The sequence below is a fragment of the Trichoderma gamsii genome, assembly GCF_001481775.2.
Source record: "Trichoderma gamsii strain T6085 chromosome Unknown Scaffold_9.2, whole genome shotgun sequence".
NCBI classification, from domain to species: Eukaryota; Fungi; Ascomycota; class Sordariomycetes; order Hypocreales; family Hypocreaceae; genus Trichoderma; species Trichoderma gamsii.
In genome coordinates this window covers 584,027-611,481 of record NW_020171346.1, presented here as the reverse complement: position 1 = coordinate 611,481, position 27,455 = coordinate 584,027, and the positions used below count along the sequence as shown (strand labels likewise).

The 27,455-nt window shown below is 50.8% G+C and overlaps 7 protein-coding genes across 7 annotated transcripts; 1 reads left to right on the top strand and 6 right to left on the bottom strand.

Moving 5' to 3' along the window:
- Positions 1 to 952: 952 nt before the first annotated feature.
- TGAM01_v203479 (major facilitator superfamily transporter) lies at positions 953 to 2,665 on the bottom strand (the record flags this gene model as incomplete). Its single annotated transcript, XM_018801197.1, has 2 exons — positions 953 to 2,494; positions 2,555 to 2,665. The coding sequence occupies 2 exons, from the start codon at positions 2,663 to 2,665 to the stop codon at positions 953 to 955; spliced, it is 1,653 nt and encodes a 550-aa protein (XP_018665468.1).
- Positions 2,666 to 3,878: 1,213 nt separating this feature from the next.
- On the bottom strand, positions 3,879 to 5,195 carry TGAM01_v203478 (hypothetical protein; the record flags this gene model as incomplete). Its single annotated transcript, XM_018801198.1, has 1 exon — positions 3,879 to 5,195. One exon carries the CDS (start codon positions 5,193 to 5,195, stop codon positions 3,879 to 3,881), a length of 1,317 nt encoding a protein of 438 aa, XP_018665469.1.
- Positions 5,196 to 7,570: 2,375 nt separating this feature from the next.
- On the bottom strand, positions 7,571 to 10,571 carry TGAM01_v203477 (hypothetical protein; the record flags this gene model as incomplete). The annotated part of the gene is made up of 2 exons (XM_018801199.1): positions 7,571 to 10,055; positions 10,117 to 10,571. The coding sequence occupies 2 exons, from the start codon at positions 10,569 to 10,571 to the stop codon at positions 7,571 to 7,573; spliced, it is 2,940 nt and encodes a 979-aa protein (XP_018665470.1).
- A 535-nt stretch (positions 10,572 to 11,106) lies between these two features.
- TGAM01_v203476 (N(4)-(beta-N-acetylglucosaminyl)-L-asparaginase precursor) lies at positions 11,107 to 12,207 on the top strand (the record flags this gene model as incomplete). The annotated part of the gene is made up of 1 exon (XM_018801200.1): positions 11,107 to 12,207. One exon carries the CDS (start codon positions 11,107 to 11,109, stop codon positions 12,205 to 12,207), a length of 1,101 nt encoding a protein of 366 aa, XP_018665471.1.
- A 618-nt stretch (positions 12,208 to 12,825) lies between these two features.
- TGAM01_v203475 (hypothetical protein) lies at positions 12,826 to 14,528 on the bottom strand (the record flags this gene model as incomplete). The annotated part of the gene is made up of 2 exons (XM_018801201.2): positions 12,826 to 14,367; positions 14,454 to 14,528. The coding sequence occupies 2 exons, from the start codon at positions 14,526 to 14,528 to the stop codon at positions 12,826 to 12,828; spliced, it is 1,617 nt and encodes a 538-aa protein (XP_018665472.2).
- A 2,849-nt stretch (positions 14,529 to 17,377) lies between these two features.
- On the bottom strand, positions 17,378 to 20,699 carry TGAM01_v203474 (F-box and WD-40 domain-containing protein CDC4; the record flags this gene model as incomplete). The annotated part of the gene is made up of 3 exons (XM_018801202.2): positions 17,378 to 17,485; positions 17,560 to 20,250; positions 20,331 to 20,699. 3 exons carry the CDS (start codon positions 20,697 to 20,699, stop codon positions 17,378 to 17,380), a joined length of 3,168 nt encoding a protein of 1,055 aa, XP_018665473.2.
- Positions 20,700 to 23,732: 3,033 nt separating this feature from the next.
- TGAM01_v203473 (hypothetical protein) lies at positions 23,733 to 25,931 on the bottom strand (the record flags this gene model as incomplete). Its single annotated transcript, XM_018801203.1, has 2 exons — positions 23,733 to 24,763; positions 24,857 to 25,931. The coding sequence occupies 2 exons, from the start codon at positions 25,929 to 25,931 to the stop codon at positions 23,733 to 23,735; spliced, it is 2,106 nt and encodes a 701-aa protein (XP_018665474.1).
- Between the last annotated feature and the right edge of the window lie 1,524 nt (positions 25,932 to 27,455).

The following is a 27,455-nucleotide window of genomic DNA, read 5'->3' as shown; positions in this document are numbered from 1 at the left end:
TTAGGTCTATTAAACCGAAAAGGAATCAAGGCTCTTTACAAGTTTTCAGAGCTTGCCATTTTGAAGCAACCTTTTCCTGACAGGAGAGATTTGGCTGTAGCTGCCCAACAGTAATTGCCTTACGGAAACCACCTCATCTTGCGGAGGGTGCCCAGATAGCGGCAGCAAACGATGCCATGCGGCGCTACAGGGTTATCCATGTTGAGGGCCAAACAGCCTAGTGTAAATTTAGCATGAAAAATAGTAATCATAATGGTTCAAGTTTGAACTAATCCTCTATAAGGTGCTGTGCTCTCGAGTATCCCCTGAATAGTACCTGATTAGTTTCTGAATTAAAAACAGCAACTGGGTAGAGGGGCCAGTATTGTTTCTATTCTAGATGTCAATCAGCCTTACTCACTATGTGCAATCAATGTCATTCGTTGAATGAGTAGTAGCCATGTAGAACTGGCGTGTTGTCCTTACTAAGCATGGTTCAACAACCAAGAGCCCAGCAACTTCCTTCCGATATGCAAACGTGGCAGTGGCATTAGACTCTTTGTATACACAGCCATGCCTCTTTCGTATTGACCAGTCCAGGCTATTTCGTACAAGTTGATGCCCCTTGCAGCGTAGCTAGTTCTCTCAATCCAATTATGTCAAGAACACCATGCAATTATCACAACATATAGTATTAGTAGTGAGGTACCAGATCTAGTGAGGTATCAAATCTTTAGTTGATGCGCGGCGATGAGGATATCTTACTAATCTGACGGTTATCGAATGACTAAACCCCCGTCTATATATATTCGGACTACAAATCATAGTTTAACGCATTCACCGCTCTGCTCTAGACCCTGCACTCAGGCGATTCTTAGCCAGGCGACGGAAATAAGAAATTAGCGTGCGTCTCGAGCAACTTATCTTTTTCTTAAGAGACAGTTTTTTATAAAAACAACTAAAAATGCCATCATCACAACTTAATGGGGTAGCGAAGTCTCAGCCATTTCCCGTACTTGTATATCAGAATCGGGATGGGAGTTAGCCCAATGGCAATAAACCCAAGCAGCGAATTTCCCCAGCCCACGCCGAGGCTCTTATACAACTGCGGCCCAGCCAAAGGCAAGAAAGCAGCAACAGAATTCCGCAATACAGCAAACGCAGCGAGGCCACTGGCGGCATACTCTGGATATGCATCGACGATGTATGTTTGGATGGGCAACAACACTCCGAGGATTCCAACGCCAAAGGGCACGATTCCAATAATCGGGACGATCCAATGAACAGCCTTGTCAGCAGCCCAGCCATACCAGAAGAACGTGATGGGGAGGACAAGCGCAAACCAGACGCAATCAGGAAGACGCATCTCAGGCTCATAGACGCCACCATTGGCGGCCGTCATACGAATAATGGTGGCGTCTGACAGAAGAGCAAAGAAAACCAGGCTGATGATGTATCCGAAAAGCAACGAGACATATGTGATTCCAGTAATGCCCAACGACCAGCCGTAGCTGCCCTCAAAGACGGTTGGAATTGTATTATACAGAAGGTAAAGGCAGCCGTATGCAAAGGAAATGTACAACGACAAACCAAAAATATTGGGAGAGCGAAACAGCATCTTCATTGGCCGGATCAAGCCGTTGAGCAGAATCTGTCTCTTGCTCCAGACGGGGGCATCGGGATCGACGTAACAACTCCTCAGCTCGGGTCTGTTAAGCTCTTTCTGCAGTTTCTTCGTCTTTTGCGCAATCAACACATGAGCGTTTGTTTCGCGGCTGAGAAAAATCATCGCCACCACCGTAACAGCAGCAGGGATGCAGGATAACCACGAAGTCCAACGCCAGCCAATTGTCTCGGACACAAAGCCGCCAATCACAGGCGCAATGGAAGGCCCAACAATGGGACCCAGCATCCAGATCGTCATGGCTTTCCCGCGGCTAGTTACAGGGAACATGTCAGCAAGGATTCCGCCGCCAATGGTTAAACTGCCCGAACCGCCAATGCCAGTCATGAACCGGAAGAATATCAGCGTGTTGAGCGATGGGGCAAGCGCACAGCCGACAAGCCAGACGCAGAACCACGCACTTGCGGTGAGGAGAATCAGATTTCGGCCATAGATTTCGGACAATGGCGATAACAGTATCGGTCCAATCGCATATCCTAGCAGGAAGATGCTGACAGGCATCGATCCCAATGTAACATCAGTGACGCCAAAATCTTTCTGCATTGCTGCTAGAGCAGGAGCAAGGATAGATGATGCAAAAGGCGTCATGAATGTGATGATCGAAAGGAGACTCGTGATGAGCCACTTGCGGCCGCTGGGAAAGTTGAGTGGCATATCGGGATCATCTTGACTTTCCCAGCCGACAATGCCTTTGTCAAGGTCTGTAAGAGGAATTATGACTGGTAAAATCGTTTGATCCTGATCCTTTTTGCGTCTCGCTAATAGTTTAGAGAAGAAGCCAGAACGCGACGCAGGTCTGCTGCTTTCCGCCTTTTCGACATCGACATCATCCTAATAGTTGCAGATATTAGTGATTGATTGGGACGGAGAGTTTTGCGATTCGGAACGCACTTTTTCATCAGGTGTTGCGAGAATTTCAGGCTCCAGTGTTTCTTTTGTTGTTGGCGTTTGCCATTGCAGCTCCTCTGATGCGGTTGACGAGTCCGACGGAGAAACAATCATTCTGCGATGTGAGCTTCGACTTGAGCTTCGGCGATAATTTGCCGTTTATGCCTGGTCTCTTTGTCTTCCTCAGCTTAGAGGCTGTTGTTGAAAAATGATTCAAAGGTTACAATAGAAGGCGACAGTGGTCATGCAAGAGGGGAAAGGAACATGGCGGCTTGGGAGGAATATTATACTGCTCCGATACATGCAATGGCCAAGGAGGAGAGGCGGCCATTGATAAAGTAGGTTGCCAGTTTGGTGCAGCACAGGGGTGCGCCCGGTATATGTCCGATACTGCAGGGCACCTACAAGGTTGCTGTTGGATGTGCTGATTTCGGACATGCACCGGGCATATCAAATCCATCTGAAGTTGCCTGGCCAGAGGCGGGTGTTGTTTATGAGCACGGCGAATGAGGTGAGACAGTCGTGCCACTGCTATAATTCATAGCTAACCCTTCGAGTTTCGCCGAACACTACATCGTCTGACAATCACATCTTTTGATCTACTTTGTTGGCATCTATACGCAGAAACACGGCAGTTCGTCAGAGATACTACCCCGGTCAGAAATCTGCTCCAAGCAGACGAGATCGGAGGAGTGCATCCCGCTCTCGATTACGCTAATAATTAGCCACGAATGAGCAGCTTATAATGGATTTGTAAACGTTGTGACTGATTGCTGAGAAGGAAGACAAACGCCTACGCTACGTCAAATAGCCCGCCCGTAACCGTCAGGAGCCGTCGCAGACCGAGGCAGAGTTGCACTTCACTCACAACTAGGCATTAATATGCGATGATGCACTTCAGGATTGTAAGCCTTCGGAAAATCACTTGGATGTACCATGTGCAGTGATTTGGAATACTGATCATATTAAAAACTACAAACTATTTTATCCTACCTAAACTACCTACTACTTTGAGTTAAGAAATACCTACCAAACATCAAAACGAACCATCGAAAGCAAGTCCCCCTTCTTTCCCCTAAACTCCAAGCAGATACAAAACAAAAAATAGAGATCAAAACAAACTTGTTCTCCCGCTTCCTCCTTTGGTTGGAGCTGATGGGAGCCCAGAGGCTCAACCACCGTTTCCAAACACTCTGCCGGTACTGAGAAGGGGGCCTTGCGGCTCAACCTTCCTTTCCCAGGCTTTGTGTTTGATGCTTGGAAGGGAATCTTTCGACTCAACCGGCATCCAACCTGAACCAACCATTAAACTTTTCTCCATATCATGCTAAACCATTTGTGGACCCATCAGCCCCAGCATGTCTCGCACCCCTTTCTTTGCAAGTTTTCCCGGTGCCTGCAGCAGCCCCCGAGCCCGTTTGGAGAACAGGATGCAAATACCCAGTGCTAAAGCAACAAAAATCATGGTAACCTTTTTCAATGAACCCATTCCACTTTGCAGCATCGCAGAACTTGCTTGTTTCATCCGAGCTATAAGCGCCAAAAGGCCTTTTAAAACCTCTGTAAGAACTGAATGAATGGTACTCAAGACAGTCTTAATGCTATATAGTGTAGCAGCCTGAATGCTTGCTATGGCCTTCGCGATGGACTGAACAATGGAAGTCATCTGCTTCAAGAGATCAGGAGCTATGATGCAAAGTTTATGAAGCACCGTCCCAATATACAACATGACTGTCCATATACCATTGGGTGCGCGCTTCATGAGCTGCCGGGTGCTTACTGGAGTCTTCGTAGCAAGTCCAGCCGCTTCTTTGATTCGGCGATCAGCAAGATCCATTCCTTGCTGAACGCGAGTAGGCAAGTCTTGAATCTGCTCTTGGCACCACAATCTCATATTTTTGCGAAGTAGCCGAGCTTCTTTTGGCTTATCCACAAGAACATTGTTGATTGCGGAGATGACCGTCGGAGGAGTTCTGTCAATAATGAATTTGGGGATAGCCCAGGAGATGCAGTCTAAATTCTTCTCGCTGCGTCTCTGGAGACACTGAGTTGAAACACGTTTGGCTGGTTCTTGACAATCCACTGGAGGATTATCTGATGTGTCTGCCACATCAACAGGTGTTGGGCCACCTGAAGTAACTGGCAACCTGCCGATAGTACCGGCATATGCTCGCTGGATGTGTTCCACTACACTTTGATGGCCATTGCCGGCAGCCAACTGAAGAGCATTGGCGCCATCTGGGGCATAAACAAAGACGTCGGCACGGTTCTCGCGCAGTATGCGAATCATATGAAGCTTGCCCTCTGTAGCGGCAACCTGGAGGGCCGTTCGCAAGGCTGGACGCCTCTGGCCTTCTTGGAGGTAGTTTGCCAAGGCGTCCACTTTTGCTCCATTCCATAAGAGATCTCTGACAATGACCGGCTTGTCAGCATGAACAGCAGCTATGAGAGGCATCTCGCCATGTTCATTTGGCATATTAGAGATCTCAGGATATTGTTCGATGAAGTTTTTGGCTACGCTTTCTTCTCCAAGGGCAATAGCAGTGAAGAAATTTGCAGTGGTGTTTGTTTGAACTGCATGGCTAAAGGCATGAGTGTAATCATCGCCGCGTTGGCCATGTCTTTCCGCGTTGTCAATTGTCATTTTGCTAAAGAAAAAAAAATGTATCGATGGTAATAGATGATTGAAGATTATTGCAAGTGTTGAATTGTAAGAAAGGTATGAGATGCTGATGATAGTGTGTAAGATGATGATGATTTTCAACATTGCAGCACAGGGCAACGCCGCCTATATATACATAGTTGAATGCTAATAAAACTGATTAGGCAGTAATTGAGGCTCAAAATACGGTCCAAATCGACACCCTCCAAGGTATTTTCAGCGTTTTGCATCATCGCCTCAGAGCCTTCGGTCGAGATTTGAGACGTGCATATGCAGCTTGTATCAAAGAGGCTGAGGCTGAACTGTTAAGTGGAGAAAGCAACCAGTAGGCCATTTAGGTATTGAGTACATCATCCAGATGCCTAAAGTACTTGAACGAAAATACTATCAAGTGTTGGTATGTGGTGCCCATTACATGAACCAGCTGTGTCGCGCGTCATTTTGTCATATATCACTCGCGGAGCATGCGCTGCATCTCGCCCGGAAGCAACGAGCGCAGACGAACTACCGCTAAAACGAGAAGTCATTGGCCTCCCTTACAGTTTATCCCGTATGTATTACATCTTCGTACATGATGGTACCTTTCCAGCCTGGTGATGTGCGTCGGGAACACCGTAGCCCCAAAAAATATGGTTGTGCCCGCCATATGAGATACATGTACGCTCTACACATCAAAAAGTTGCCGGGCTGGTAGATAGACCGAAGTGAAAAATTTTCGTATGTCTGTTTGTGGCTCAGATCGTCCAAGATTCGTGCCAAAAGTTATTCTTTCTCTGCCACGTCAAAATATTCCGACCCTCTGGTGGTCTCAAACTTGCTTTGTGTGTGCTTTTGATGCCCAAGGTAAATTCGTAGTGAGACCTTATCGCCAAGTACGTACATGATGTATCTCAGCCCTTCTCCGCAGAATAAGGCTAATGACTGCGCCACTGACAACCTTTTGCTATCGACTGTGCGGTCTGGATCTGTTCCTTGAGTGCAAGATCAGTGATTCCGTACCAGTTGCACTGCCATTGACGTGTTATTGCAGATTCAAGACCGGTTGAAACCTGACGATGTCGCCCAAATTGTGCTAGAGTGAGCCTCATGACAGCAAAATTTCCAGAGCACAGCACATCAGGCTCTATCGCCCGATAGCTAGTGTCTTACATTGTACAAAGATGCGGCGGAACACTCAGACATCTCCACTAGACTGCGGAAGTAAGCTACTTTGTGTTACAGTTATCGGATACTCAATGTAATACTGGCGGTTATTGCGTTCCAGTATGGCATATAATGGCATGTCACCTCGATGTCAATCATTTGATGGATCTTGGCAGTAAGAAGATCTACGGAAAAGCTGACACGTCACAGCCATCAGATGACATCCTATATCGCTGAGGTATCTTCTTCGCTTGAACGGCAGTAGTGTCAAAGTACCACTGGTAAACGACTGGCTTAGTTCCCCTTCGCTTGGCAGAGAGGGCATACAATGTACCGATACATAGATAGCATCCGTGCAGGCTTCATAAACAGCAAAACGTCGGAGAGTGTCTCGTCTCGTCTAAGAGGGCTCTTTGACGTGGCAGTTGCGCTGGCAAGTTCGGATGTGTTTTGATACAAGATCCGATTCATTAACATTGGCCGTCTTCAAATCGCGGATATAGTATGTGATCCTCGGAACTTGGACAGGCCGCTGACAAGAGTAAACCGTCTTTTCAGGGTTTTTTTTTTCTCTCTCGCACATCTCGTTGAGAGAATCAGTGTTAGTCAATAGATGCAATATACGTTTGATCCAAGCGGATTGACGTGTTTTAATTACCATTAGACGGAATAAAGATTTGAAGTTTATTTTAAAGCACTTTGACGTTAGATCTTCAGGGATGGTGCTCCCAACGATACAGCTTGGCGAGGCGGCTCTGCTTCCGCAGCCAATGAAATGATTTGTGGCGTATGACACACAAACGACGTATCAACGGTTCATACTCCTTGCTCGAATGCGATTGCACGTTTATATAAGGCCATTGGTCAGATCGGCGGCCGCTTACGGGCCAATCATTCGCCACATCCAGTCAGAAGCCCCAGAGAGATTGGATGTTTGTGGAGAGTCATATATCTCAAACCATAATATGATGGAAAGCTGTTTAGATTGATGTTTGAGATGAGATTTCAGCCATTTAGCTCGTCTGACACGGTGTAAAACCATTGTTTATGTACATGTTGCTTCACCCCTCTGACTCTATATCACAAACAATGGCATGATGGGGCAGCTGTTAAATACCTCTACATGTATGAGATGCTATTCCAACTACTGTGAGCACAATTTTATTCCTTCATCACCTGACACATTTCGAAACCATCGTTATTCATATGTCGCTTCACACTCTCGACTCCCACATCTTCACCAACTCCCTCATCTCAACAGCCCCATACGTCCCCTCCAGCAACTCCAGCACCCCCAAAGCCGTACTCTCCGGATCCCAGCTATCCTTCACAACAACCGCCTCCTTATCCGCCCCTCCCACCAGAAACAACTTGACAATCTCTGCCCACCGCGCAGTGCCCTGCTGATCAACATCGTAGTACTCGATCCAGTTCCTCCGGCGCGCATCCCGCAAATGGCGCAGCAGCGTGATCCACGGCGTGCGAGGCTTGTGCGTCTCAAAATCGGTGTAATCGTGATTCGGGCCTGGATTGATACGACATTGGTTGCGGATGAGAAATTCAACCAGCTGGATATCCGAAAGAGGAAAGATTGTCTTTTTGCGGGAGCAGAGAAACTCAGTCGCGTAGGCGAGCAGAGGAGTCGACTCCGAAGTTTGAAGCTCCTTCTTCTCCGCTGATATTTCATCCTCCGCGGCATTGCGAGCCGCTACTTCTTCTGCCACGTATCTAGTGAGACCAAATCTGGTCGTCAGGCAAAGAAACGGCTGCCACAACGGCGCAGCGGATTTAAACACCCGGTATGGCCCCAATCCGTATCTTGCCCAATGGTCGTAGGGATCTTCCGGCTTGGATAGCCAATACCACGAAATCGTCTTGCCAACTTCATTCACCATGGTCCGCTCAAGGTGATCCGGGTCATTCTGCACGTATCTCGCATGCGTCAAAGCAAGCGCAATGCCCGGCCACCATTCGTCCAGCTGGCGATGATGTTCAATCTCCTCGAGCGAATTCTTCATCTGCAACACGTATGATCGCAGCAGTCGCAAGTGGGGGTCAAAGTCCGCAGGCGTCTTACTCACAAGACGAGCCATCACGCCGGGCTCCTCCATGAACCAGTCGCGGACTGTGCGATGGATGTAAGTCACTCGCCGCTCAGCTGCGTCAGTGGCTTCATCCATATGATCTTCCTTGCCAGAGAATCGGAGACCTCGCGCATTCCCAGAGGCACGACGGGCATGAACGTCGAGAAGACCAGAAAACCGTTTCATAATGAGGCTGATTGTCGCCAAACAGCGTTCGTATGCCACAGTGGGAGATGCCTGCTTCGGCTCTTCCTTGACCGCAGCCTCATCGTCATCGCTGCCCCTAAGAGCAAACGCAAGCTCCCATACAGTAAGCGCAGTCGCAGCATCATTCGAGATGAAATCAGCCACGAGCTCTCGCGCATTCATGAGGCTGAAAATGACAGCCGCTTCGGCCAGCTTGGCTTCATCTTGATTCTCAAAGAAGAACAGGTTGAACAGCTCACTGAGCTCAATTGGCAGGATATCAACCGTCTTTGACAAACCAGCGAGCCCGGTCTCCTGATGAAAGGTACGAATCATTTCGTTGAGGGCGAGTCTCACCCAGAGAAACACTCCATCCGATTTTTGAACTGCTTGCTGGATCAACTCCTCACCAGCTGCCGCATCATTCTTTAGCAAGCGTCTGATATGAGTGTTCTCCCGCAGTCTATCCTTGGTGTACCGATACATATCTTCATAAGTAAGATCCTGTAGTCTCAGATTCGGCACCGCATACTCAAACGCATTCTGAAAGACAGCCCACGGTCGGGACGACAGGCATATCTTGATCGACTGGCCCTTTTCTCCCAGGCACAAATTCTTGAAAAAGTCAATAATTGCCAAATGATCGCCTTCAAACTCATCCAACCCGTCAATGAACAGACAAATATTCATCTGAGGCATCGCCGCATCGATCGCCGCTTGAAACGCCTCCAACAAATCTGCAATGGAAAAGTCCAACTCCAGAGCAACTCGCTCTTTAGTATCCATGCTTTTAAGCTTCTTCCACAAATGTGGAAACGCAGCTGAGGTGAGTTCCGGATATGCTGAGAGAAATTGATGAAGCAAAGAGCGCAGCAAACCAGCCTGCGAACGTTGTTCATGAGATCCGCTGGTCCAGAAGAAGAAGCCTGCAGTAAAGACCGGCTTACCCTTTGCCCAGACTTTCAGTCGCTTCATTGTAGAATCATGGTCGAAGAGAAATCGGATAAACGTAGACTTTCCAGATCCAGGCTTTCCAGTAATCCAATAGATGGGACCAAGTTCTTCTCCTCGGAGCCACGTCGAAAATTGGTGCTCTGCTCCCTCAGCGTCCTCAGGCGATGAATGTTGAAAGACCCATTCAAACGTCTTGCTATGCGCCTTTGTCACCTCCTGCTCTCTGTAATGCATGCTCTTGTAGGAGAGAACGTCGAGGATATAGTCGTGCACGATAGAATCAGGCGTTGCTCGCTTTCTAATGGGAACCTCGATGTATACATTGTCGCCCGGCACGATGTTGATGCGTCTCATCTTTGGCTGTTCTTTTTCCTGTTCTTGTGGCTCTTCTTGTTGCAAAGCATCTTTGTTTTCACCCCAAACGTCCTTTTGTTCACCCGCAGCGACGAACTCGAGAAGTGGCAGCCGGCGGACCCTGGAAATCGCGTTAGCTCAAGTCCATTCAATCAAATGACATACATACATCGACAACTAACTCAAAAGTGTGATCAATGTCATCATGAAATTGCTGGCTCAGGTGCTGAAGCCGTGCTCCCAGAGCAGCAACATCGCGAGCGGGCCACAGGTCACGGAAGCTGGATCCAGGCTGAGATTGGGATTCATGGTTTGGGCTGATGGCTCTATCAAGATGCAACACAAGGTCTTGTCCAACTTTGTAGCAGGCTCCCGGTACAGTAGTCAGAGGATGAGGCATATCAGCAACGGCAACAGGCTGGACACTGGCAAGCGCCTGAACAGAATCTCTCAGCCGAGCATGATGAGCACTCAGGAGGTCATCCGGCATGACAGCACTGCCTTCACCGGAAGCATCACCATCGTGATAAAGTGCGAGCACATCGCGATAGAGCGCAACGGCAGCCTGCAAGAACTCGCGCACGGCAGCCACAGACTCGACATCATGCACGCGGGACGTAGAGGACACTGCTGCCATTTTATAGCATGTAATGGTCGCAGCGTCTATGGAATTATTCTATCTAGTGAGGGGCACAACTATATAGGCTTGGTCTTGTACCGCAAAATCTTGGAATACGAGATTTTTGAAAGAGAAAAGAAGAGAAGGGTCGTAGAAGGATCGCGGAGTTGAGGGGAAGTGCTCCAGGGGCATCCCCGCTTGGTGCATAGGATCAGCCGACTTACAAGCATTAGCCTCGGAGATGAGGCTGCTTTGATGCATAATATTTCGCAACAGCACATTATTGGTCGGGCAAGGAGCAGCGCTCCGAGGCAAGTACCAGCACGTGTAACAGCTGTAGATGGCTTCATGTATGGTAGGTAGGCAGGTAGGCAGGTAGGCACTTACAGAAGATGGGCAGTGCGACATGGAACATTCATGACAGCCAAGAATCACAGTCATCAGGTTCACATGAAGCATATGAACATGTAAATCACTCTGAATCATAACCATTGCATGTCACGCTATCGAGTCACACTCCGAAAGTGACAGCTTGGGCTTCAACACCAACACCATGCCTCCACGCATACACCTCTCATCCAGCCTCTTCGCAACTCTCATTCTCACCGCCAACGCCATCCTCTCCTCTCCCCCCCTCATAGTCAACACCTGGTCCGGCCCCTTCACCTCCGCCACCGACGCCGCCTTCCTCTCCCTCAACAACTCTTCCGCCCTCGACGCCGTCCAGGCCGGCTGCCAGGCATGCCAGAACAACCAATGCGACCACACCGTCGGCTTCGGCGGCTCGCCCGACGAGTCCTGCGAGACCACGCTCGACGCACTCATCATTGACGGCGAGACGCTGAATGCCGGGGCAGTGGCCAACTTGCGCCGCGTCAAGGATGCCATTGGGGTGGCGAGGCATGTGCTTGATTATACGCAGCATACACTGCTGGCTGGCGAACAAGCAACGCAGTTTGCTCTCGAGAATGGCTTTGAGGAAGAGAGTCTGTCAACACAAGAGTCGCTCAAGACGTGCTATGGATGGCGCAAGGGCCACTGCCAGCCAAATTACCGACTCAACGTCCAACCAGACCCTCTCTCCTCCTGCGGGCCATACTTACCACTATCACTCTCCAACATCTCAACAACCTCATCGTCAAGCTCACAGAGTCACTCTCACCCTCACCCCAACTCTCACCCTCACTCTCACGCTCAAAACTCCTCCCACGACACCCTCTCCCTCATCGCCCTCCACGCCTCCTCCATGGCCGCCTGCACAACCACAAACGGCGCCTCCCACAAAATCCCCGGCCGCGTCGGCGACGGCCCCATCCCCGGCAGCGGCTCCTACGTCGACTCCACCGTCGGCGGCTGCGGCGCCACCGGCGACGGCGACATTATGATGCGCTTCCTCCCCTGCTACCAGGCCGTGGAGAGCCTGCGCCGCGGACTGACGCCCCAGCAGGCCGCCGAGGACGCCGTGAGGAGGATCCTGGCAAAGTATCCGGATGCGAAGACGGGGATTGTAGTGGTGGATAAAAGAGGGGAGCATGCGGCTGCGGCGAGCGGGTGGGAGTTTTCGTATTCTTATAGGGGTGGGGGGATGGAGAGGACGGAGGAGGTCAAGGTGAGGCCGTTGATTGAGATGGAACTAGAAAGAGAAGAGCTGTGATGTATCATGGTGTTGACCACATATTAGAAGTTGATTTGATGGTAGTCAAATTTGCAAAACAAGAGATAGAAGATGATAAAGTTGTATCACATTCATAGAGTTAGAGAGAGTTACTGAGATTTAAAAAGAAGTAGTCATTCGCATGACATGGTTCGCTATGCCAGCCTCAAGTAGCCATATATATATATATACGCAAACAAAGCAAGAAAAAACAGCATATGTATGTGTACTAGATGCTCCGCGGCCGCATAACCAAACCGACCAACAATCTTGAGCGGCCATTTTTTTCTATAAATGAAAAGAGATGAAAAATGAAACAAAAACCCAACACACCAAAAACTCCAGAACATCCAAAAGAAAAGAAAACAAGAAATTGATAATAGCATGGCCAGTATGAAATGGCTCCTCCTCGTGCAAACATGTATCCCCCTTCGGAGAATTATAATCTGTTGTTGTTTTGTTGAATGTCTCTTCTTAAATCCGTATATGCGTGTTTTCCCCCCAAAATGCATTGATTGCTCGCTTGCTCATTCTGAACTCATTTCTCAGCTCAACCAAATATCATCCAACATAAAAAAATAAACGCGAAAAGCAAAACAATCTGTCGTCAGCAAGCAATTAGGCAGCAATGCTCCTGTGCTCTTTGCTCTTAAACAGCGCCTTGAGCATATTGTTATTCTTCTTCATATTCGCCTTGACATTCATCTCCTCATTCTTGCCGCTGCCCTTGACGCTGCCCTCGTCAGACTTCTTCTTGCCAGAGAGAGACCGCTTGAACAGACTCAAAGAGCCGCCGCTGGCATTAGAATCATCGCTCTTTCGTCTGCCGCTGCTGCTCTTCTTGTCTGACGACGACTCCTTCTTGTGCGACGACGACGACTTGGCCGTCGAAGACGAATGTGAAGAAGACGAGTGCGTCTTGGACCTGTGCTGCGTCTTGGAGCTCTTTCGCGACTTTGAGCCAAAGTAGTCGTCCGGAACACCAGACGCCCGTCGCTCCCTCACCACGCGATCCGCCTCGGGCGTCATCAGCTCCATGTCAGCAACCTCAAACTCCGTCGTGATGCCGCGCCTCCACGTATCGATGGAGCTAATGTCCACCTCCACCGTCTCCAGCACAATCGCCTCGTCAACGCCACTCTCAATCTGCGGCAGCGGCGCCGGCGCAGCAGCGGCCTCATATGCCATGGGCTTCCTGGCGCCGCCAATCGAGTTTTGCGCAATCCTCTGCACAATCTTCCACCCGCCAAACATGACGACCGTGACGCCAACAGCGATGCCCGTGCCAATGAGGAACTGGGGCGACGCAAGCAGCGCGAAGATGGCAGGCGACGAGCCCTTGAGAATTGCCGCAAAGCCCGGCGATAACTTCGTGATGATGCCCGAAAGCTCCGCTAGCGTCAGCGCAACGGCTGCCGCCGCATCAGGGCGCTCCTGGAGATGAGTGATGATAGCCGTCGCCGAATGCTGCGCGCACGACGCCTCGTCCAGCAGATTCTCAATCTTGTGGATCAGCTGCTCGGCCTGCTCGCGCTCACCGTCGATATGCTGCAGCTGCAGCTCCTCGTCATACAGCGTCCGCTCATCCGAGTAGGCGGTGTGCTTGTCCAGGTCGACTCTGTCGGCCAGATCCGGGGGAATGTCGCCATACGCCAAGTGCAGGTCGCTGCCCATGCTGAAGCGCTTCTGGGCCTCAATCTCCGTGTCAGACCGCGTGCGGCCAACCATGCGCGGCTGCACCTTTTGCAGCGCCGTGGGCGGGTCGACGCGCGAGAAGCTGCCCTTGACGACCATGGCATTGCTGTTGTTGTTGTTGTTGTTTCCTCCGTACGCTGACGGCAGCTTTGACGGCGCAACGCTCGACACCTCGGACAGCCTCTCCAGGTTGCCCTCGGTCAGGGCGAGCTGGTCGGGCACCGGCGGAAGCTGCTTCTTGGCAATGGAGCTCCTGTACGTCCGCGCAGAGCTGGCCACGCTGAGCTCGTCATATTGCCGGCGCGGGATGCTGCGAGTGGTGTCGAAGGTCTGCGCGCGCTTGACGGGGACCGGCGGCGGTGCCTTTTCAGCAGCTCGCTCCTGAGCACGGCCTTCGCTGAGCTCCGTCTTTTTTTCTCTGTACGATGTCTGGGCCGTCTTCCATATGGAGAGCAGCTGCTTGCCCTGGAGATGGAGATGAGGTTAGCATGCAGTGCAACGTCGTGGTGCTACGGGAGCAGCGAGCTGGAATAGTAAGAGACGCAACGTACAGTGCTGATGAGCTTGCCCGAGTTGTTGACAATGGTGATGGTCGCATCCAGCGGTAAGCCGGCCGGCGAACTCATCTTTGCTTTGTTGTATCGTGTGTTTTGCTGCACAGAGCTGAATCGTAAGTCTGTAGTAGTTATAGTATCGAATAGTACTCGCTTTTGACTTCAATGATCTCAATGTCTGAGAGAAGAAAAAAAGAACAACAAAAGAAGCAGCAGCAGCAGCAGGGCCCAGCCTAGATATCACCGCTTTCTTCCCAAAATAATGCCCCCCCCACTAACACTATCAGTCTTCCCTGCCGCTCAATGGGCAAAAAGACTCCAGTCCTCAATGTCGGTGAAGATCTCCCGGGCTGCGAATCCCTGAACGGCCGCCCCGCCAGTCCTTAGTCCAACGCGCGTAGCTCAGGAGAACGGCCGTGGAAGGAAAGGAAGAAGAAAAAAAAATTCTGTGAGCTGGGAGGGGTGTTGTGATGCAATCTATGATGCTGTTCTTCTTTCGCTTGCTGTTTTTTTTTTTTTTCTTTTAATCTCGCTTTGGTGGACGTCAATGCTGCTAGCTGGTCGTCTTTATGCCGTTATTGCGTTGAGTTGCTGTTAGTTGATGCGAGTACAGCTACCAGTTGCATGTAGTAAGAACCCGAAACTAGCAATCATTCAATATCGGGGAGGCTGGCGTTTAAGAAGTAGTTCAATTCCAAAAAGAAAAGAAAGAAGATGGAAAAAAAAGGGACAGACAGCTGTCCACTCCCCGGTTCACGCGGAATCGTCAAACGACCAAAATAAGAATCCAAATCCAATGATGCCCAAGATCCAGTCAGTCCATCCCAGCTGGCGCCATCCGCAGCACAACCTATCGCAAGTAAACAACAAACCAAACAAACGGAGCTCTCTACACTACTACTCTAGTAGGGGACCCCCCTCCGATTACGCCTCTCTGCTCTGCTCCCGCTTCCCCACGCAGCCCTCGCGCAGTGAATGATGACGCTGAAATGCAGTCCCAGCACAAGGGAAACGTGAGACGGGGGAACTAGCAGCGCTGCCCCCAGTCAGTACATGAGCTACAGTAGGCGCTGGTTTCCTTTCGCGCCTCTCTCTGCCCATGCTGGGGTGACTTGGAGTTTTTTTGAGTCACATACACCCCACGGATTGGCTTTAATCGGCGCAGACCAGGGGCGCCAAGGGGAACGGCACATGTAAACCTTTGCACCAAACAAGGGGGAGAAAAAGAATGCAACCGCCTAACAGAACGAAATCTACGGTCCCCCAGAGCTCGTCCGGGGGCATGTGCTCTGCAATGCAAAGGCAGCAAGGGACACCATTTCAAGAAGATGGAATCAAACCAAATCATCCGAGTCAAATCAATCAACCTCTCTCGCTTCCATCTGCTCTTGCTCCCTGCACAGCACCAGTCCAGCAGCAACTCTAACTGCACTCCGTCAGCCGCCCGGAGGCTCCGCCCCAAGCCCCCCGATTCGCTCCCGCAATCAGGCGCCATTGCATGAATTCAACTTTCGGTCCAGTCTCGTTTCCGTCCCTTTGTACTCTTGTACAACTACAAGCGTTTGCCAACAGTTAGGTACCTACAGCACACTCGCCATCGTCTTCCTTCCAAAGGCTCCCTTCTCCAATTCTGTGCCATTCATGATGCCTGCTAGTCTTCACAAAACCAAAAACCAACAAAAAACCCACCCTCCAGTTAAGTGCCTTCGCTGGCGTGACAAGTGGTAGCCATGCCATCCTATCAATTAAACTGGGGCACTGCCAGCGTGTACATACACTCAACAGCAGCGCCCCATAAACGGGCATCATATGCAATGCAAACTGCAAATGCAAATGCAAATGCATCATCATCATAGGCTCTAGTACGGATACTGCTGCTAGTCCTGCTAGTAGTCCTGCGGGTTAGCATGACTCTCCATAGGGCCACATGCATTTCGCTTCCTCGTCTAAAGAAAACGAGAAGCTTCATAGGTTAAGTAGGCAGTGGCTAAAGTGCTTGATACAACACCCTGCAGCAGCAGCACCATCCAATGCAAACTCCAGTCCAGTGCATCATCTACAGACACTTGAAGAAAACACAACTCCCAGCAAATCAAATCAAATCAAGCCTGGCCCCTCTTTTGGTCACCCGAGACTGTGCAGCAGCGTTAGCAGTTCCAACCGGCACAAAAGGCGGAGTGCATGGAAAGAGGAGAGGCCAGGACCAACAGACAACAAACATGCACAGGGCTGGTGTTTCAGAGTCCAAAAAGGGTAGCCCGGGCGAGTACATGGACCTGCGATCGTCGCTGCGATACGGCTTAGTCGCCTCGGAAAAGCAAACTTTGGTTATCATCGCCGCATTCACATCCATCTAAAAAAAAAGGGACAGATGGACTAAAGCTTCATTCGCTATGCACAGCAGCATCATTGCCTTTTCACACGGGCAGGTTAAAAAAAAATACATGCCTCGTCCCCCCATTAAACCCGGGCAATCTTCCCATCTCCATCTTCACATCCCCGGGCTGACCCCGGTAAATGCTTTGAGCCCTCTTCATGCGCGAAGCACCCCAATCGCTCATTGAAAGCAACCAGACATAAGTTTCGAAAAGAAAAAGTCCGAAACGAGTAGAGCAACGATAATAATAAATTAAAAGCCTAAAACGCCATGCCTCACATCCTTCCTGAATTCCGTAATACCGACAAAGGGCTTGGACAGCGCGTATATACTTATATAATAACAGAACGCCGAGGGCAGAGTCGTATCGCCCTTCAGATGCTGCGAGTTTCCATTTCCATACTGAATGCCTGAGATATATATGTCTCTGTGTGTGTATATATTTATTTGCATTTTCTGTTTCATTCGTGTTCGTGTTTCGCAATGCTTTTCTCTTGATTTTTCAAGGAATAGAAAAAAAAAATATAGTGTCATCCATGGACGCCTAAGCTTCTTCTTCAATCATGGCACGAACTTCCGGTTCGTTGAGGAGAATACGTCGTCCGAGCTCTTGTTGAGGATGTCCATCTCGGACAGCGCCAAAGTCGAGGATCTAAAGGATAGATAGGTTAGTCCATTTGTCTTGATTCTCAAGCAATTGAATAGTAAGCAGGAAAAGGGTCTCACCTCCACATAAGTCAAGTTGTCTCTCTGGACGGCTGCAACGCATCGCCTTCCATCAAACTTGACCTGCCAAACCCCACTAAGGTCTGTCAGGAGATCCTGCACGCACTCTCCCGTCCGGACATCCCACATCTTGACAGTCTTTTCGCTGCCGCTAATGACTTTTCGCCCGTCGTGCTGAAAGCAAGTAATAGCACCCGTGTGCGCCATCAGGGTGTTTCGGCATTTTCCGGTTTGAGGATCCCAGATACGGAGCGTCGAATCTGCAGCTGCCGAGACAAGGCGGTCGTCACGTAGGTCCAGCAGGCCAACCAGCAAGCTGTGGCCTTCCAGCGTGTAGAGACACGCTCCCGTGGCAAGATCCCAAATCTTGACCAGAGAGTCCATCGAGCCTGATATGCACCGATTACGCTCATGGTCGAGCACCACCGAATAGACCTTTTGAGAATGTCCGTGGAGCACATGCAAGGCATCTCCGGTGCTAATGCGCCAGACTCGGACGGTGCTGTCGTAGGATCCGCTGACCAGAATATCGCCGTGAGCCGAAATGGCACGAACCGAGTGGGTGTGGCCGGTCAGGACGCGGATGAAGTAAGGACAGTCGGATTCCTGGGCCGGCGGGCCGGTCTGGATGTATCGGCGTGATCCAACCTCGGGGAGACGCCAGACACGCAGTTGGCTATCTCTTGAACCTGTGATGATCAACGGCTTCTCGGGCTGCATGACGGGAGTGCCGTCCTTGGCCATGCCAGTCGCCGTGGGCATGAGGATTTGCAGGCAGCGAACTGTGCTAGTATGTCCGTAAAATACCTGCTGGCATAGGCCGCGCTCAATGTCCCAAACTCGCACCGATCTGTCCGTTGAACCAGAGACTAGAATGTTGCCCTCGTACTGGAGAGCCCAGACGCCACCTTCATGGCCCTCGAGCTTCCTGCGGAGCTTGCCAGTCTTGGTGTCGTAGATGTGGATGAGAGTATCATCGCTGCCAGTGATAATCTTGTCATCGTCGAACTGGAGACAGGTAATAACGTGTCGAGGATGAGCTGCAAACGCTACGTGGCTCGGCTTCGTCTCACCGTTGGTCCAGCTGTGGCGGATCATGTAATGGCGGCGATAAAGGGATTTGAAAAGATGGAGCTGTCGTAGGCTGGGCAGGCCCAGCTGAGGGTCGGGAACGGCTTGCATGGCAGCGGCGGCGGCTGAAAGGGGTCCGGCCGACTTGTGCTGCTTGGCCTCGCTTTGAGCTTTTCCGTCTCGGTTGGCAGCCACCTCCTGAGTGCTGGCTCGCCTCTTGGAACGCTCCGAGCTACTGTAGGCATTAAGACCACGCTTGCGCTTTGAAGTCCTCACTTTTGGTGCCGCCTCTTGCTTCAGAGCCTGGGTAAGCTCTTTTTCCGACGACGTTAGCCGGCTTTGCATGCTCAAGTCCTGCTCGTAGCCATCGATGCCAACCGGGTCCTGCCATCCCCAGCCCTGGATAATAGCCTTGCTGAGTTCTCCAGGGGGGAGGGTGAAGCCATCTCTATCGAACAATTCTTTCCAGCCAGTCTCGTTTTGGTCAACAATATTACGCCAGTGTTTCGATACCTGGGCGGCACGGGTGAGGTCGCGAAGGTCGAGGTAGAAGAGAATATTGTAGCTTAGCTCGAGGGGCAGTTGCTGCAAAAAGTCACACTTGAGTGCGGGATTCACAGCATCGGCCACAATGCGGAGCGTCGGTCGAGGACACCGGCGGAGGAATTGGTACATCATAAATGTCTTCATCTCCGTCTTCATCGAGTCAAACGCCTCCAGCAGCATTTGCGGATCCAACGTGACGGGTTGGTGCTGGTCGTAGGGTACCATGGCTCGCTTGCCATGGGAGGAACGTTCAAAAGGCACCAAGTCGGTAAATCCTCCATCTTCTGTTAATTGACTCTCTCCCATCCACGTGCCCGACTGTTCCGTCTTGAAAGACTGGGCGGTCTCGTCAGGGTCGGCAGAGTGCAGCTGGGCAGCGGCCAAGGTTGGGGATAATCTCGGACTAGGAAGACTGGCATCCTGGGCAGCAACGACATCGATTGCGGGCCGGTGCTGCGGTCGCAGTGACGGCTCCAGGGACTCGTCGGTGTCATCTGCAAAGGATTCCGGGTCTGCATCGGTAATCGGTGGCGTGGCGACGGTGCTGCTGAAAGTGTGGGCATCACTCCCGGCGGGACTGGACGCCTCATAGGGAGGAGACTTGGAACGACCGCGAATGACGTCTTGGGAATTTGGGGAGTATTCGGGATGTATAGCCCGGCGCTGCAATGACCGGCTCGGTAATGATCCGGCCGTCTCCGTGATATCAGGCGTTGCAAGAATACCAATCGAGGTATTTCTTGTCACTCTATCGCTGGCATCGTGACGTAGATTGCTACTGCCGCTGCCGCTGCCACTTCCAGCGCCACTTCCGCTACTTCCTTGTATGACAGACCGGCGCAGCCTGTTGGACACGGCATGCAAGGCTGACGAACGTGCTAGACGCTGTGAAGATCTCGTTGCAGTGGCTGTCGGGGACTCTGCGGCAGCTAACCGATTGCTTCGGCGAGAGTAAGGCTCGGATGGTGAGACTGACGGCATGCGGCTCAAGGCGTCTGGCGTCTGTATTTCGCCGGATATTGACTCCTGTTTGATCAGCGGCGGGGCAATCCCACTGCTCTGGCTTCTCTTTGTCTATTATCGCAAAATGAGAAAAAAATGGTTAGCAAAATAGACAAGTATACGGACACTCATTGTGTTCGCCTCCCACTCACCAGTTGGCTCTCGTCGTGGTCATCGACATCATCCATCATTTCTGCATCGAAATCCTCCTCTTCAGCGTCAAAACTGTATGAAAAGTCGGCCAGCTCAGGAGGCGTCGGCTTCGTGGCCAAGGGATACTCCTTGGTGTCGAGAGTCTCTAGGGGGGCGGGGTCGCGGACGAAGACCTGGGGGAACTTCCTGGTCAAGCGAGTTGTGGTGGTGACGGTCTTGGTCTCGACACACTCGCTGACGTGGAGTTGGAACCGGCGGTTGCCGTTGGGCGGCGTGCTCTCGGCGATGTTAACGGAGACCGTCTGCGTGTGGCCGCTCCTGGGCCGCCGCGGCTCGAGGCCCTGCTGCGAGGATGGCGAGGGCGTCATGGCGTCCTGGTTGGAAACGCCCTGGCGGCTGGTTTCCAGGAAGACGTCCAAGACGGCCGCGGGCTGCTGCTCTGCGAGATGCCGCTTGGGTCTCTGTCGTTCTTGCGCTTCTCTGCCGTACAGACGAGTTTGTGGGAAATCCGGCTATCGAGGACTGTGGAGGAAGATGTTCAATCAAGGCGATGTATGTCGTAAGAGTTTGTGTCGACCAAGGAGGGTTTTTGCGGTTAGTGCGCGTGAGCCAAGCGTGGCTTTGCTGCACTTTGGACCACGCGTGAAAAGACCGAAACGACAAGACAAGACACGCAGACGAGAGTGCAAAAGCCTTCGGTGATTGCTGGACAAGGGAAATAACGCGGCAAATACAAATAGAGAGTCGAGAGATGATAACAGCACACGCTTTTCTTCTTGTTGTTCTGCGGAAACGAAGGGCGGGATAACGGCGTGGCCGGTGGCCGTGAGAATCCGGGCTGCGTCCCCTTTTGTGGCGGGCGATATTAGATAAGGCAGCGCCTGCTGCAAGTGCTAAATTGCTAGCGCCAAGCCTTGTAACAGGTTGGCAGTTGCCGTTCGATGGAGGCGTTGGGCACAGATACAGAGGGGTTTAGCGGCTGTTAAGGGGGCACCTGCAGTTTTGATTTTTTTCTTCGGCGGTAACTGAGAATTTTGGTTCAATCGCCACTAGCAGAGGTACTCCATACTTGCGTCCAGCGGCTGCCTTGGCTCGCTAGCGGGCACAAACAAAGAACTGGAGCCTGCTGGCCTTCAGCTGACGTTGTATTCGGTACCGGCCACCGCTAGCAGCGCTAGGGCGTCGGTAATGGGTACGTACCCCGGACCGCCCAGATGGATGACATCGAAGCGTTTCTGCTAGCCTCGGCCGCGACGGGTAAAATGACTGCCAAGGCGAAAAATAAACATGGACATGAAATTGTGGAAATTCAGCTTGGAAGCCGAATCTTCAAACAAGTTTACAGAAGACGGTGGGACTTACAGCTCTGTCTGTGCTTGCGGGCTGTCGATCTCGCCCGGGCTCGGCTGTATCTTTTAGTGGCCGTGGTTGCGTGCTTGAGGTGTGATTGGGTTCAATTACAAGCCAAAGTCGACAAGGCTGCCTATTACTCTATTTGCATCCTTTACTCTCTTCGGTGTGTATTGATTCCAATAGCATATCTTTACACCAAGGTATCCAGACATCGTTCAACAGATCTGACAATTCCCTTCATGCCCAATTCTTGACTCCGCCGGAACCGAGAGCCATTTCTCGGCTGCCGGTCCAGCATCTCATGGATTCCTCCCGGCAAAGGCCCTGCAACAAAAGTCCTCCCTCCATTGCAATCAATCTCCGCGTCCATCACATCTCAATCACCAACAACGCTAGACTAGCAGAGCGGCAAGCCGGCCGGAAGACGCTCCATTTGCTGGAATAGGATATCTCAATCTCAGCCCAACGGCCCAAAAATCGTAGTTTACGAGTAATTGTAATTGATACTACTTGCCTGCATCGCCTATTTCCCTTGCCGTTCGTGCATAATCATGTGCTTTTCCCCTCTTTCAGTTGTTTTTTTTTTTCCCCGTTACTACTGCACGACATCTGCATGGGCGGTATCTGCGTCTCTAAAGTGGGCGGATGCGCACGTTATGAGATGCATACAGCGCGAGAGACCAATGAAACCGCTGAGCACTCAAATGCTTAATAACTAAATGGATTAAATCCTTTGGCAATAGATTATCAACAAGCCTATCACTTCGAGACAAGCAATATCACATTTGAAGCATTTGTGAGCAATCTCAAATATAAATCCCCCCCATCTGACATGTTACCTTGTAAAGAGTGCAGGGTATGAATGCTTCCATCAAAAAGAGACACATGGCCCTGCACATCTGCAGCTAAGCAGAAAGAGGAGGCACTGATGGAGCACGAATGAGTTGCGTCTATTCCGCCGTCTCTTTTAGTTCCCTTTTTCATTCCCCTTGGGCTTTACCTGACTTGTAGCCCGGCTCGTCGCACCGTCGCGGGCGGCAAAATGCTTGTCTTTGTGCGCTCTCCACAACTTTTACAACGGGCGTAGATGAACCCTTTTGAACGAAGAATTAATCCATTGTCGTAATTATTATCGAAACATATATCCAGTAGTACATGCCCAAATACGCTATCCATTCCCAGTATTATTCCGTATTCTGACATGTAGAAATGTCCAAAGCATGACCTGCCAGCCGTCCATAGACCGAATAATCCTTTCACTGGTCGAGACCGGGATATCCAATTACGCCACATCAGCTTCTGCCAGCGCAACATGCGCCAACCGAAGAATTAAAAATGCTACAATAATCAAACCATGTTCGGCTAAGACTCTGTGCCGCTTTTGCTTACCCAAAAACCCCCAGTTTTACGTATACCGCCAAGTAGAGACCTTGCATAGGAACATGAGTAAGTGGCATTTGACGGAGCATCTTCAATTGTACCAAATGCGGCGTCCCGAACCCTCCGTCGACAGTAAGCCAATAGGCAGCTCCCGAGACCAGAACCTTCGATCTATGACTTAGTCAGGCAAGGCTTATAGGCTACCCCGGGACGACTCAAGGCACAAAGGTTATGAGGCGTAAAGCGTATTCGGGCTAGGAACAGTAAGACTGCGCATTTGTAATGACGTGCGGGCACTGATCAACTCGCATATGACATCTTGTTGAGCAAACTCGTGGCTGACAATAGCTACTAGATGAAAAAGGTCTTCTATTCATTCAAGGACCGTAACCAAGCTATATACGCAAATGCCAAAGGACCGGCTCTACTGCAGTGTTGACGATTGAATCCAGGTGTCTATAAAGATGCAACAGTTTCTATACCCAATGAATATGCAATCTCCCAATGGAGCCCTATATTTCTCCTCCAAGCGGCCGCTAAAAGTAAAAAAATGAATTACAGGAAAATGAAGGGAAAAAAAGTCCAAACTCAGTTGGCTATGCCTGCTCAAGTAGATTATATGCTGTCAAGATGACGTTATGTGGACAAAAACAAAAAAGCTTGCTCTATCATGAGATGTAAACAGGCATTCGACTTCCCAGCAGCTCACTCTTGGGTAGCTGGACGTCTTTCTTGTTGAAATTATGCAGCATCAGCCAGCAAATCATGCGGAAAACGAGTGTGCACCAGATGTCGTCATGCGAGACCTCCAAGTCTGCTAGTGAGCCTTCGAAAATTATTTCGGGCGCTTCTTCGATTGACACAGAAATCTTTGGCTTTCCGTCGGCGAACTCTACATGGTTGCCTCGTGTTGAAGGCGACCGCTCCCTGTTCTTGAAAATCGACTCACGCGCGAGGCTCTGGGGGCGAGAGTTGACGGAGAGCGGCGACCTGACAATGCTGCTTCGTCGATTTGTAGCCGCGTTCATAGCATTCAGCTTCACGATAGGGCGAATCTGGTCAAAATATACGTCCATGAGAATTTTCTGTCGATCATCAGGCCCCGCTTCGTCCATGTCGTCAAATGGACGAATAGGCGCCTTTATCCGAGGCCTTGGTGAAAGCGCTCGTCCGCTCGTCCGATAAGACTTTTCATCCGCATTCACATCTTCTTGTTGATTGAGCAATCGGAGTAATTCCTGGATATGATGTCTCAAAACATCTTGAACGAGCTCCCGCCGGCTATTGTGTGCCTCTGCGTCAGACGGTTGATCGTGCAGTGTATGCTGATCGCGCGACTTCTCCGAATCGCCTTCAGTATCGTGGCCGTTATGCCTCTGCATTTTTGTTCTCGCCGTGAGAACTTCATCAGTGTCGTCCAAAGCGGCGTGGAGTGATTTTAAGATGAGCAATCGATCAAGAGCCTTTTCTTCGGCCTGGTAGTTTAGTATTTTGGTAATATGTCTCCTATACCGCGTGATGATTGAAGAATTATGTTCTCCGCCTCCGGGCTGTGTCTTTGAGAAAAAGGCGTCTAGCATCTTGGGCAGGGAAACGGATCTCTTGTCCCAGCTGTGCGGTGTTGGGTTGGGCAGGAAAGTAAAGTTGCTGTTCTCGATATGGAATATGCGACTTAGCATGCCGAGAATCTCAAACGATACTGATGGGGTGTGTCAGTCTCAAGAGTGATACGGCTCCAAGCCCATTTTGTCGATGCGGATCAAGTCAAGTCAAAGATCAAAGAGTAACTTACTGGGGAAGAGGTGGGATGTCCTTCTCCCTTCTTCCAAAAAGATTCTAGTAGTGTTGTTGTTGCAACCGATGGCAGTCAAAGTCTCGGAAATTTCTCGCGAGTTGCCCATCAAGAGGGTGGTGAGATTTTGCTGCTCATCGCTTGGAGGTTTCAATCGCCGCTGATCATCCTTCTCTCGATAAACGGTGGGAACATAGCCGAAGCACAGTTCCTTGATCTCGTCAACGGGGACGACACGATTTCGCTTAAAGGTGCATTGGCCATTGACTTGGAACGAGAACATGAGCCCGGGGTCACTAAGCCTTTCGCCCAGGATCATGAACCCGTTGCCTTCACCCCAGTAACGATCACGCTTGCGATCAAACTCCTTCCAGTATACGCCAATGGCCGCCATCATCTCTATCAAGTGACACATGGTAGTGGTGGCATAGGGCTTATTGACGGAAATGGGCATAGTATCCCAGCTCTTGCGTTTCCGCTGGACAGCAACTGTTAGAGTGTGATGGGTCGCTAGTGCTGGAGGCTTGGGTGGGAAAAGATCACTCGGAGGCCCGAAATCCTTGTATTCATCTTCTTGCCATTCTCTCGATTCAACCTCCATGCGCTGGGCAGCAAAGAGCAGCACATACCAGGCGGCTATCTCATTGTCAGAGGTGTGGATTTGTTCTTTTCTGGACCTATCATGGTATGCTTTGCGCAGATCCAACTTTGCAGTTGTGTTTGTGTCTTTCTGGGACTTTTCGCTGCCATCCAGATAGTAGATGTCAGCATCTACAACGGGCCCATGCTTATTTGTCGGCGGCGACACGAAAATGACGGGCACATCGAACTGAACCTCAAATCGCAGCTCATCAAACCGAAACCGTCTCGTCTTGGTCTTGGCCCAGCCGCCCATGACCTTTTCATTGCAAAGGGAATAGCCCTGAGCGGACGCATAGTACTGTTGGAGCACTTGCATAAACGTGGCCAGCAGTGCCACGACAGACACTACCAAAGCCACGGCAGCCACAACGAAGTCGGAGTTGTTGTTGCCGCCATTGTTGTTGTTATTGCTGTCGCTGCTGGAGTTATTCATCTTGGACTGTGACTAGACGGCAAAAAGATGAAAGATAAGAGGAAAAGGATCAAAATGCGTTCAAACAAATGCTTGTATATATGGCCACCGGTCAGGGTTGCGACCAGTCCCCAAGCCTCTCGCGAGGCGAGTGAGACGTAGCAAAATCAGATCGGTCGATATGCAGCAACCCTCTATCACTCTGGCTAGGTCGAGACCAGTTCGGCCTTGCTCTGGGAATGAAGGAGGCTCTGCGCGCTCAGTGAGAGCCGTGAGATGACCTATCCTTTGTCGAATGCTGCCTTGTGCGAAAGAAAGTCGCCTCCTATCGGCTGGAGTGCCGTACCGAGTACATGCGGCTCAATGGAGCCGAGAATGCGTTGCCGCCAGCTGCCTGAGTTAGGCCGTAAAGGTGGTATCGAGGGCGAATTGTGGCAGAGACTGATTGGCAGGACACTCCATGCTTTGCCTCAAGTCTGCTTCCTCTGCTGCCTCTGCTGCGGTCGACTCAGGGCTCTCCGACGGGCTGCCTGTCGAAAGTCGGCCTGAGGAGATGAGGCGCGCGGGACGGTGCGGCGCGACTTGGCCGGCGCCATTGGCCCAGCCTCCAAAAAGCCACAGCCATGGCAGTTTGTGTCCATAGGCCGCCAATTGCTAGTGCAGCTCAGATAATCGAGAATCCGCCGTGGACGGACACAGCATGGCCTTTGGGGCGAGGCCGGGGTTGGAGGGGCTGACCCGCAGTCTGGTTGTTCGGCTAGGCTCAACATGAGAATATGTGGCGAGGATGATTTGACAAGAGCTCTGAGAAGCGAACTTGAGTTGAAGCGAGTGAGATAGAAATTGAAGCAAGAAAATGCCTTGATTGCAGAGAAACGTGGTGTTTCTTTCTCCTAGAAGGCAAGGAAGGCGTGGAATGATCTCGATGCCAAGACAGTGGGTGATGCTAGGCGTGTCTGTACTTACAAGTATCGACGGACGCCTGTAGATGCTCGCCTCACCGCCAACGCTAGTGGAGGTTGACGGAGAGGCAAGCCCTGATGTGCGTTGCAGTGCTCCGCACTCCGCTATAGCCTCATGTATACGCCGGTATATGTAGTGCCTCAGACATCAACCACACATCTGTACTTGGGTTGAGCTACGGAAACACGATATCCAAGGACGATCAATTTCAGCAAAGCATTGCATCCCAGTGTTTGACGGCTATTTGTAGACACAGTCATAATCTTCGAAAAGTAGCGTTGGAATCCTTTCGATTGGACACATCTGCAAACCGCATAGGCAGCTCGACCAACAACGCCAGATACAAAGCCATGTCTCGACTCTTGCGGCCGCAGGATCTCGATCACGAACTGCATCACATGGCTCGTCATGCCGCTGCTTCGGTGATTGCCGCTGATCCTCAAGGAATGAATGAACGAATGCGTGCTTCCACACCAGCCAACAGCATAGGTGCTCGGTTTAGACTTCGTCACACCCGATAGTCTGGAACCGACAGCCAGTCCATCCTCACCGCTTGTCTTGTCTCGCGCAAGCCTTTGTACC